Source organism: Cololabis saira, chromosome 3, assembly GCF_033807715.1.
Source record: "Cololabis saira isolate AMF1-May2022 chromosome 3, fColSai1.1, whole genome shotgun sequence".
Lineage (NCBI taxonomy): Eukaryota > Metazoa > Chordata > Actinopteri > Beloniformes > Belonidae > Cololabis > Cololabis saira.
In genome coordinates, this window is record NC_084589.1 from 18,532,318 (window position 1) to 18,545,150 (window position 12,833).

Here is a 12,833-nt window from a genome sequence, read left to right on the forward strand (position 1 = left end):
TGTTGAACCTTGAGGTGGATGGGCTACAGCAGCAGGAGACCACCCGGGTGCCACTCCTGTTGACTAAGAACAGGAAACTGAGGCTACAATTAACACAGGCTCACCAAAATTGGACAACAGAAGATTGGAAAAACATTGCTGATTTCATAAACAGTAGTGCTGGAGGTAAACGATTATTTTTAAAACGATATATCGGGCAAATTTTTTTATCAATTAGTTGACTCATATAATGAGTAATTGGACAATTATTCTAACAATTATTTTTCTGTTTTTTGATTAATAAAAAACATAATGTATCAAATAAATACAAAAAATATTTGATAATTTTAAACACAGTTTTGCAAACATTATACAAATTTAAAAAGCTAACCTGTTTATTCTTACAGTCCAAAAAACACTGAGTGAGAAACGCATATTAAAAAAAATAAATAAAAATGAATAAATAAAAAAATTTGATGGCGGTAAACTGAGTTATGACCAGAAAACATCAATTGTAGGAGGTGATGCATACCATAATTTGATCATGTGACACACTGGTTATTATTGTCCCATCTACCTGTAAGGTTAATCAAAGGTCGTACAACCCTTTCAAGCAAGATGCTAAAATTAGCTCTAACATATCCATCATGAACTTTGGACAACTAAAGCTTCAAATGTGGTTCCTTTCATTTTAGGTGGGACTTACAAACGCACCCACGTACATGCAAAACTGACACAGCCCCTGTCATAGTTGCATGGAAAGATTTTGATAATGAAAGTTTGCATAAGCATCAAGTCTTTCCACTGTGCATGTTGGGAAGATTTCACGGTCTCAGCTTAACTCAATGAGACACGTTTAGCCGAGAACATTTAAATACCATAACGTTCCTTCTATGGCAATTAGGAACACGTATAACAATTCAGTATTGATACAGGAAGAAGACCCCTGGCATTCAGCGGTGGAGCTAACTTGTCCGTGTGGGTTCAAGAGGTGTTGTCTGAGTTTAATAAAAGGCCGACAGGGCTAACAAGGCTGAGGTCATCCACGCTCTAATAACTCAGCAAGGAAACACAACGTCTGTCTCCATGTCTCTGAGAGGGGAGGCCTGACATTTCATTTAACACACTGGTAAATTTAGTGGAGGGCACAGACTCTGGCTATCTAGTTTCAAGCACGCACGACCACCACCACAAACACATAGAAGCATAGTCAGACATACGGACGCTATGGAGGGATGCTTGTTTTCTTGCTCGGGTAAGCAGACTGTATGATTTGCAGTCATTGCACAAACACACAATACTCTCTGGAAAACCTTCACCAACGTTGGACACATGATTAACATTCACTCATTAAGACAGGAAAGTAGCAATAGATATCACGGTTGCACTGCGTATTTCGGACTCTGTCTCACACATGCACATAGCAGCATTAGAAGTTGCAACACAGCATCTAATGCAGACAAGATCTTCTGCAACATATGTTTATCTATGAGTAACACATGAAGAATAATACGACCAGAATGCATATGAAAAGTGGCTAGCGTCAGTCTGAATAATTTTGTTTTATAAAGTGGTGTATTGCTTTGTGTCTCTTGCCTGAGCATTTATCAAAGGTTGGCACAATAGTTTCTCATTATTCCTCAAGATGCCATACGGCCACATGTTGTAGCTCTTATGTTACGAAGACTTAAAAAGACTCTTCAAAGAAACACCCATAAATGTCAGTATTAAAAATAAAGGCTTCCTAAATCACGCAGTTTAGTTTTATTTTGGTCACCACAACAAAAGCATGGAAATATTGGAAAACAGGCGCCGCTTACTTACTTGAGAAATCGACTGAGATACTGGCGGCTGCAAGGCGACCAAGAGAAGATGCCATTGTGGCCGGCTAACGTCGGAGACATGATGTTGCCCTCTGACTTTTTGCATACGTTGCCTTCACCATCGTGGACCATTCCAAAACTGGGAAATGACAGAGTGCACAGAAAAACCTTCTGCGGTGACAAAACTCGATTATGACAACACTAAATGATACAGCAATAGAAATGTTTTGAAGAAGTAGCAACAAAAAACAAAAGACAGCAGTAGTGCATGTAGAAATATTTGATCAAATTGGGAATTTTGGGGAAAAATATTTACTTTGTATTTCAGCTTTACTGGGATAATGTGCAAATGTATTCCAGCTGTCCAGATAAACACACATCTACTTTTGTACAATCACGTGAACAGGTAGTGGAAACCCTTACTTGTGTCCAGATTCGTGGGCGATAGTGAACGCCAGTCCGAGGCCAGTGTCTTCATTTATGGTGCAACTCCGGTACTTGCTGCACATCCCGCTAATTGGGGCAAAGCCTGCAAAACACAAGTTCCAAATTTGATATCAACCCATTTAACTCATTGAGGTCCAACAGGGGCTAGTACAATGACTGCCGTCAAGCTGTGTGGGCGTGGCTCAACAAAATGTCAACTTTTCAGCCGTAAAATGCAACTGATAAGCAGGAATCTCACCATAATCCTAACTGCCTGTGAACTGCCCGGGAAAACCATATCAAACACAGCAGTGGATGGCAAACAGAGTGAAAATCCCTCCATATGCTGAGATATTGGACACAATGGGAACATTCCCAAAACCCCCAGCTACCTTTTACTTCACTAAAAAAAATATATAACCCTGTCCTCACATCTTTCTTATATCTATCTTTTGCCATTAAACCCCCTTTTAAAACCCAGCCCCATCTATTCCCATTTCTCTAGATTCTTTTCAGTCTCTCTTGTCCAAACACACACAGCTCACCCCTGGCTGTGAATCAAAAAGGATACACATGGGGCCCTTATTTAACATTTGTCCCAGTGGAGAATTTAGCTTTAAGTTTTCTTAAATTAATGGCTTCAAGTCATTCAAGGAAGAGTGCAACATCACCAAAGCAGTTTCTCATGTGAAAGACTAATGCAAGTGGTGATATTAAACATAACTGGTAGACGAACTTCGAGAACGATCACTTAGTTTCCTTTGTGCCAGTAAAGAGACAAGAGACATTTCATATGTAGTAATGTCTTTTGAATTATGGACAGAAATGTGGAAAAAAAGAAGATGCCAGTTATGTTTTTTAGATGTTTTGATGATTAATTAGCACTATTTTTGTTCTGTTCTTTGATTTTACCCACACACACACACACACACACACACACACACACACACACACACACACACACACACACACACACACACACACACACACACACACACACACACACACACACACACACACACACACACACACACCTTTGAACCAGGCCAGTGAGTGGGGATAATGCTAGTCTTGAAACTTTGAAGTAAAAACTTAACATCTGAGGTCTGAAGTGTCTTTGTTCATGTGTGCATGTGTGCGCATGTGTCACTCTGTGTGACTTAGGGACAGTTTATTTTCTCACGTTGTTGTTGGAAGACAACAATAAGTCAATTGGGCAGAGTGCTGTTTGTTTATTTAATGGTGTATACTATCAAACATTCAGTGAATGCACATGAAGAGCACTGTTTTGGATGTTTGGTGAGTTCAGCTGAAAACTGATTATGTTCTTTTTTCAGTTTTGCAATTACGTACAGCATTTTTATAAGTACAGAACCAGAATTTGTTGTGCATTCGCTCCTCTTGCAAGGCTTTTGTAATGGTCGGCATCTGTTACCGTGAAACTGGAGCGAGAAACCTGCAGATCTGGTTGAACATCTGGTTTGGCTTGTGACTTCCTACAGGTAGGTCACACAGTGTGAAAGAGGACAGGAACAACTTCCCAGACTTTGTCACCGCCGAGTTCCAGTGATAAGCCTTTTCATCAGTGCACCAAGGTGTACGACATGACAAGTGTGATGCCATGCTCATCTACTTTACCGGATATTTGGGGAAAAAAAGGAATCCAACCCGTTGGGGAATCTCGGGCAAGTTGTTGCACCTCCTTTCTGACCTACAATACTTTTTAACTCAGGTTGCTTGGGTTTAACTGAGGAAGATGTTTTCAAGAAATTTGTTCAACAACAAGGAAAAGTCCTTTTGTTTTCATTCCTTTCAGGGTCATTGTAACTATTAATTGGAAAAACCTGTGTAATACCTGAGTATTTTGTTGAACCTATAGTTAATTTTATGTAGGATCAACCCGACATCAGTATGAAAATTAAATAAATTAAAGAGATGTGAATACATTGATCATATGAATACCATGTGCTTGATACGGTTTAAAGGGGACCTATTATGAAAAACACGTTTTTTCTTGCTTTAACATATATAAAGTGGTCTCCCCTCAGCCTGCCAACTCAGAGAAGGAGGAAAGCAACCAAATTCTGCAGTGTCTGTGCAGCCGCCCGGATGAGCCGTCCAGTGTGATGTGGATCTACGAGCCGTTCAGATTCTGCTCCCTTCGTTACGTAACGACGGGTGCGATTTACATAGGTTGGCCTCTGAAGTGTGAAACTACGCCCACAACTAACTCCGCCGGCTGGAGCTTCCACCATTTTTTCGTAGCGGTGTATCACGTCATTCAGGCAGCCAATCAGCACAGTGCCTCATTATCATAGCCTCCCCGCCCACTCAGAATCCTGCATAGATAATGATGTTAGAGAATGTGAAGATAAAGACATGGCTCAGAGGCTGAATTTCACATTTATTTAGCAAAAACAATCAAAATCTTGTTTTTAAGACATTCAAGGCCTGTTTAAAATAGGTATTAGATGCCATAAGAGGTCCCCTTTAAGTGAAGAAAACAACTGTTCACTTCTCATGATGTTAGTGTCACTGCTTTGATGCCAAACCTACTCCTGTGTGATTTTTACAGCGGTCTAACCATAAACAGGGCAACGAAGACATACCGAGAGTATCACATGGTTCATTCTTCCAAGAACAGATGTCGAATCCTGTGAGGAGGATGGCGTGGTCATGGTGTCGGCCCTCTCTGCCTCTGAGAGTTGACTGCCAGTGGCAGAAGCTGTTCAGCGTGTGATCTGCATGGTGGTTGATCACCAAGCCATCCTGAGTGGGGGAAAAAAAAAAGAAAAAAAAAGGCGGCTTTATTTTAATGGTAGAAAAGCATTACTGACTCAGTTATAGCATTTGTTTTAGACGCTAGCTTGATCCATAAAATCAATACCAAGGTTTTCAGAAACATCCATTTCCAGAATCAGCAACTTTAGTGCCTTTTCTTCCGTATATATGTGTGCTTTATATAAAATCAGAGGATAATGGGATTAAGAAAATCAGAAAAGGCCCACTATGTGGTGCAAAGTGAGTTCCCCTGTCCACCAACCAGCATCATTTTGATATCTGACATTCAGGAAAATGAGATCATTTTTAATGTTTGGCTTTCCTTGCAAGGACAGTAAAGTCCCATGAACATCACAGGTGGAAGAAAAAGCATAAGCCACTGTCCTTGAAGTCTGACAACATCCCACCTGTTTCTTTGACTCATGCCTTTCCTACTCCTGCACTTCCTAAGGAATCTACCGTCTAAATCTGGCAAGGATCCAAGGAAATGCAAAGACTATAATTAACCACTGTACCAGTCTTCAGTAGTTTGGATAAGCTCGAGAAGAGAGATCTAGAGCTCACAGGTGTAAAAAAAATCAAAACAAACAGAGCAATGATCTTTCCTTTTCCTTTTTTTGTATCTTTACATCTGAAGCTCCTTGAAAGACACAGAATGAAAGTGTTCTACCACAGATTAGAGACGCTCACCTGCTCTTCATCCAGAAGGATGAGGCCCACTATGACAATGTTGATATTTCCTCCGATTGTGCCATCTTTGAACAGACTGGAGACCTACAGTGGAGGGCACACAAAAAGCATGAATATGTTTTATCATTACTGTTTTCCGCTTAAATCATTTTACAACCACTTTATAAAAGTCCTGCCTTCTGCTCTGAAACGTGTCAACAATGTGAAAGACCCTCAGCTGCAGGTGCAGCAAACATCCTGCCTGAGACTCCACAAGGATTTGTTGGTAGAGGGAAATCTGTTTCCCAATATGCATTACTAGTAAATAACACCTTTTTTTTTACAAATAAATAGGGCTGTGCGATTAATCGATTTTAAATCTAAATCGGATTTATTAATCACAATCGATGTTAAAAAAAGGAAATCGGAAAATCGATTTTCCTTTTTTGCAGCTGGCTGCATTACAGACAGAGCCCGTCTAGTCATCTTTGTTTGGTCAAGAAAATTGTAAATGTTGTCACTTTACTAAACTCAAGGAGGATTTACAGTATCTTTCAATTGCACTTCATTCCCAATAGGGAAATTTGTTTGCTATTTTACTTTAAAAATAAGATAAAATATTTGAAACAATTTATTCCATTGTCTTTTGTAGTTTTACCAAAAAAATCGAAATCGAAATCGAAAATCGGGTTTTCAGAGAAAAAAAATCGGGATTTTATTTTTGTCCAAAATCGCCCAGCCCTACAAATAAAATACCTACTGACCCCAAAAGTGAGCTTTTGACTTTTTGATTTCTTTGTGTCTAACAAAAATGTAAATCCATGAAATGATTATGTATATTTTTATGATTTACACAAGCTTGCAGCATTGATGTTTGATGTACATACCACTCAACATAAAATAAAAGCACCTTAACATTCTTGTAGAAATCACACACAAAGTGCTTTTGATGGTATCACTGAGGCCTGACAACCACCGCGTCTGTTTCCAATTGAGCGTCTTTTAACAGATATCTGATAAATCATAACAGTGTGGGTACGAAACCCCGTTATTCCCCTTTTTCATTCTCATTCATTCCTTATGTTCCTGATCTTCGGTCTTCCTTTGCACTGACTCATGAGAAGACACACAGCTGAGATTTTTTAACAAGCTCCAAAGAGAAAAAAAAAACCAGGAGGACAAAGAGCAAATCAAAGCTATTTGCTTAAACTAAGATAGTTTGAAACACAGTGTTTGACAGAGGGCCGGATTTGCACATCCTGATCTGATCAAAGGAGATCCAGCCACACAGACGGAGAAATTAGTTTTCATGGCCCTTCAGTGTTTTGAAGCACTTTCTCTTTGTTGTTATTTTTTAAAAGTTCTTTTTACAGTCAAAGGGAAGACAAAAAACTGTGCAGACACTGGGGTGTCTTGCTTACACTTTCGACAAATATCAAATAACCTTTTTAACACTCTTTAGATCTGGCAGGTGGGGGAGAGCGTTGGCTTTTTCTGTGAAACCCCATACTGTATTTAGGTGACTCCTCCGCAGCGGGGTTGGACTGCTCCAGCTGGGTCTCTACTAGTGGGAACTATGTTTTCAAAATAGACGGATTATCTTTGGATTTGTCAGTCAGTCATTAAGTAGCAAGAAGAGCGTGAAGGAATCCACTCGCAGATCAGCTGAGAAGAGCAGGGGGACACTGCGAGTGTTACACCAATGATCTCACTCAGGTATCAGTTTCATGTTTTTGGATGAGCTCTTTCTAAAAACCTGATCTGGAAAAGCAGGCTATCAAGTCACCGCACCCTAAGCTACGGTAGACCGCTAATAACCTGCACGGTGAGCTGCTGTATAAAGGCAAAACGTGCAGGAAATCTTAAACTTATACACCCAAATGAGATACAAGACACTGCAAACTCACAGCTTTCTTGAGAAAGAGTATAAAATAATATACATATAAAATATATAAAATAATTCATGAATTAACCATTGTTATCTTATGAGATTTTCAAGCTACTCTGGGTAAAATAAGAAACGTTATATACAGTTTTGCAATGGTAAAGTCATTTAGTCTGCTTGGAGTAGACAATTATTTAGCTCAACTATGTGCTAAAGAAGAAAAATAAACTATTTGTATATTTAGTTACAATTACAGCACGTGATTGGCAAAAGGTGAATTTCATATGGCTGTAAGTTTAAGTTTAAAACAAGTTCTAGACGTTGAAAGTCAAATATTTGAAGCTATGATCTGTCATCTGTCATCTGCGACATATGGCATTGATGTTGAAAGTATAAGATACTGAACTACACAAATGTGGATTCAGCTCATGTTTCCATTGATTTCTGATGTTGAGGCATCTGCAGCCAGCAGATGCTAAAGATTCAGCTAAAGTACATACAGTACAGACCAAAAGTCTGGACACACTTCCCCATTTGTTTGAAAGAGAAGGTGTGTCCAAACGTTTGGTCTGTACTGTAAGCGTAATGTGAGCAAATGACCAGCCAGTATATATAAGTGTAAATGCATCACTGACTGAGTGAATGTTTGTTTTACAGTACCTGCAAAGACTCTTTGATAGAACAGTGTGGGTTTCAACAGATTACTAGAGAAGGTAATTAAAATATCAATAATAGAGTTGTTAATTCAGCACTGAGGTCTGGTGCAAAGGGTTTAAGAATTAGGAAAAGAAAAGCGTTTTTTAATGGATGATTTAATCCAAAACTCTGCACCGATAGGTCAAATACGCTGCACGACAGCATCTGTACGTAACATCACACACAGATGGGCCGCTGGGTGGCATAGCGGTTAAAGCAAGCAGCCCATGAACTGAGGCTACAGTCCTCCTGCAGCAGTCGCAGGTTCCAGTTCCAGCCTGTGGTCCTTTGATGCATGTCCTCCCCATTCTCTCTCTCTACCCCCTTCCTGTATACACTGTGAATAAAGGCCACTAGAGCCACAAAATCTTAAAAAAAAAAAAAAAACAACCAACACACACAGAAGTGTATTTCTCTCACCATGTTCAACACTGTAAGAGCGTAGGTGGTGATGTTCTCGTGGCCGTGATTTTCCATCATCTTTTTGTCCACCACCACCAGTGTCTCCACATTGAGCTTCTGACTGGCCTGATTCTTCATAAGCACGGCCCGTTTGTTTCTGGGGATAAACTTGTACTCATCCAGGAGCACTAAAACATCCTCCTCTGGAGGTTTGGGCATATCTGTAAAAAAAAAACAAAAAAAAAACAGTTCAAGTCATAAAAATGAGTTGAAATTAATGAAAATAATTAAGAAACATTTTTTTTTTAAACAAATTATGTGTTAACAACCCTGAGCAAAGCTTTGAGCGGCGTCATTTGACTTCAGAAAGCTTGTAGGTTACTGATGAAAGAAAAAGCAGTAAGCCATATAACTGACAAGCCCTTCTTTCCACGTCTGATTATATACGTCGCATGTCACAAAAGTTGTGAAAATGACTTATAGTTATTGTCCAAATGCTACATTTGCTTATGAGTCCTTCTGGCAAGTAGCTGACAACCATTCTAGGTGATTAAGTGTCCTTTCTTTTAAGGCCCGATATCATAATAAAACTGCCCTCAGAGCTTTCTTTTCTGGTGTTGACTCTGGCAGCCTCACTGTTATGCTACCATTAAGTAAAGTGTGAAGCCCCGGCATGTGCTGCGAGTTAGCTGACAGCTACAGGAAATCACAGTATAGGCGAGAACACACCAGTGTAACATTTATGTGGTAAAAGTAAATCCATTTCTCTTTCCAGATATGTATATATCATTTTTCAATTAATCATGAGAAGTAAAATTAAATCCATCAGCATCTGTGTTAAAAATGCAAATGTAAATGTTTATAATCAAGGACATTTGTAATATCACTCAAAGTTATGGAGTGGAATGTTTTCATCATAAGAGGAAGCTGGGTGAAAAAAATTAACAAGCTTTTTCTGCAATTTTATCAGCCCTCATCAAATGAATATATGAGGCACACACCTTCAGATTTAATGTTTACATTAAATGCTGATTTCTGGTCTCTCTTAAAATCTGCCTTCTAAATTCGTCAAAGTCAAAGTTGTTACAAAACTTGTTACAAATCTTTTCAAAGTTACTCCAAACATTTGCTTTTCCCTGCCTCGGTGAGATAAAGTACAAAAGCCGAGGAAGTTTGCTTATGCAGGCACAAAGCAGGTGAGCAGACGGAGTCTCTATTGGCTTAAAACCCACACAGGTGTGCGGTGATGTCATCAAGTGGAAACGTAAACTACGGCGTGTTTTCACAGCGGACAGACAGCTGGGGTTCTGCAGGGTATTCCTGGTACAGTACCGCTCAAATCCCTGTCTGGACTCCTAAAGGACTCCTGCGACATGAGCAGCATCAACTGACCCCCGGGTCATTTCTCTTAGAGCAAACATTTGTCACAGTGCAGTGTGAATATAAATAATCCCCCACCAACCTTTAGAGGTTAAGTCACCAAAACTGTCAGAGTAAACTGAAATATTATTCACATTTCACAAGATCAATATTTACAGTATAATTGTGTTTAAAGGTTCTTAAATTCTTAAATCAAATACTCTGTAATTTAGAAAAAAAGCTGCATTACAGAACGTCACCTTAAGAGCAATATTTTCTTCTTTTACAGAAACAGTATTAATGGTGTGTTAACAACCAAACTGTCAAACCTTAATGACATGTCGCACTGTTGTCATAACTGTGGAACTATAGAAAGTGTGTATGAATGTTTTCTTCCTTCATAAGTCGTAACGGCGTCCCCAGAGAGCAACACAACGACTATGGGAACATCGCTTGTAGGTAGTGTATCTTGATCTACTTTTCACACTAAGCAGCAACAACCTCGTGTGGTCGGCAGCAAACAGATTAAGTCAGAAATGTCAACAGATAAATTGGTGGTCATATCATATGCTTTTTCATTTCTTCGACATGTGGCTTAGATTTGACTTAAGGTCAAAATAAATAATAGAATTATATCAGAAAATGTAAAAATATTATGGCATGTGAGTAGTATACAGTATGTAAGCAGTGATATCTTTGTTCATTAGCCCTCAGTTTGAGAACTGGAAAGGGCAAAGATGACTACTTGACATTTTTCAGAAGAAAATATGTTCGTAATCTAATTTAGTTAAATACATTTAGAAAAGATTCAAAAGGCAAATGCCCCTCAAGTGGGAGAATTGACCTGACCCTTATTAAAAATGACCTCCTGCATCATCTGTGCAGAAGAAACTGTGTTTTTACAGTATTTCCCTCTGTGCTCTCTGTGTCATTGTTGACCTAATTCCCAAAATCAGACAAAATATGTAAGACTGAAAAATAACAAAATCTTTGACATTAACATTAACTGCACACACAATGAAACCAATATTTTTCTTGGCTATCATGTGTCCCCTCCTGTTTTTCAGCCATGCTTTTTTATGATGAGGGGACCGTCGTTGTGCATAATCTTGTTTAAAAATGCATGCATGTCCCTAGAAACACTATCATCTTGAAGCAAGCTAATGTTGCTCTAAAACATTTATGCATCTTTCTGTATTCACAGAAGTGCAAGTGACCTTTTCAGAATCCACTGATATAACTCTATATATAACCATATATATCAGACACTGGCTTTAAAATGGAAATGCTAAAGCAAATACATGTTTTAGTACATGACAAGCATAGATGACCTTGGGTTTGTAGTGTCTGCAATGAAATAAAAGTAAAAGTTAAGGTAAGCATCATTGTTTAGATTTTTTCATTTTGCATTTTCAATGTCATCCTAATTTTTTCTGATATGACGTTGTGGAAATGTGGATAGGAAACAGTTATAGGAGTGTTTAAGGCATCCGATCATGAAGAGGAAGATAGGTGTGTAGGTGGGAATTAGAATGAGAAAGTGCCCTTACATACATTTCTTCCTTCTCCCACAGAAGTGTTGCCTCTGCTTCTCCCCATGTCTGTAATCACTGCCTCCATGATGCTTTGATCCATCATTGTTGTCACTTTGCCGTCTCTGCGTGAGCTTATATTGATCTTCGTTGACCGTTTCAAACGCAGAGGCTGTCTTTGAAGGGACGTGTCCCTGTGATTTGTGATGAGATGCATCTGCGGACCTCTTCACCCGGGACTGAAGGTGCTTCTGCTTTGTCCGGAGATCCCCGTCACTTTTGTAGAGGATGTGTGGCTGGTGACTGGTGGGTGCGCTGAAGTTCTCCTTCTGTGCGAGGCCCCATGACACTGGTCTGAGGAAGTAGTCGGTATCCTCTGTTCGTATCAAACCTGACTAGAAGCAAAACAAAACGTCCAATTAGCTTCCCAACACTGACAACACCATCTTTATTTCATATGTGGTTGGAGTCATTGTAAAGTGTTACATAATGGAAAATAAGCCTAGAAGGGCTAAAATTGCTGGAACTCTTATTCATATCTACTTTCTACAGATGTGTCATAATGGTGTTAAAATTGATGACTGAGGAGTACAGCTGCAAGAGGATCGATACCTCTACCTATGAACCATAACTGGACGAAACAGGCGTAAAAAAGGATGGATGGGTGGATGAGTACTAGGCCTGTGTTGAAAAGATCGATTCTCCGATTTTAAATCGATTCTCATATTAATTCCTAAAAATCGATTCATATGTCTAAAGATCGATTTAAATTTTTTTTTTTTTTTTTTCCCATCATTACATTACAACTTTTGGTACTTTTTTGTTTATGCCCAAAAAAGGAGTATTTTGTTGGACACAAGAATAACTGGTGCCATGTTTTTGCCTTTAAATATGTTTAAAGGTATGAAAACATTAAAGTTTTCAGTTATAATTGCATAAATTGTCTATATTTCTTTGCTTTATATACTGTCTCGGGGTTACATTTGCATAAATGTTAAAAACAAAATTCTGGGCCGCTCGGTGGCGCAGTGGGTTAAGCAGCGGGCCATATATTGAGGCTACAGTCCTCCTGCAGCGGTCGCGGGTTCGAATCCAGCCCGCGCACCTTTGCTGCGTGTCTTCCCCATTCTTTCTCTCTACCCCTTTCCAATCTGCATCTCCAATAAAGGGCCACTAGAGCCCAAAAAAACCTTGAAGAAAAAAAAAAAAAAAAAAAAAAAAAAAAAAATTCTCATAAATGGGGAAAAAATAAAAGCGATTTCATACGACTCTGTTTCCTCC

The 12,833-nt window shown here is 39.1% G+C and overlaps 1 protein-coding gene across 1 annotated transcript in view; it reads right to left on the minus strand.

The window, feature by feature from the left end:
• LOC133440929 (A disintegrin and metalloproteinase with thrombospondin motifs 16) overlaps positions 1-12,833 on the minus strand; it is a 68,101-nt gene that overhangs the window by 38,321 nt on the left and 16,947 nt on the right. Inside the window, exons 4-9 of the mRNA XM_061718272.1 lie at positions 11,575-11,947; positions 8,680-8,882; positions 5,700-5,783; positions 4,838-4,997; positions 2,226-2,331; positions 1,804-1,941 (exon numbers count right to left, since the gene is read on the minus strand). Coding sequence (XP_061574256.1) covers positions 1,804-1,941; positions 2,226-2,331; positions 4,838-4,997; positions 5,700-5,783; positions 8,680-8,882; positions 11,575-11,947 — 1,064 coding nt within the window. The remainder of the gene's footprint in view (positions 1-1,803; positions 1,942-2,225; positions 2,332-4,837; positions 4,998-5,699; positions 5,784-8,679; positions 8,883-11,574; positions 11,948-12,833) is intronic.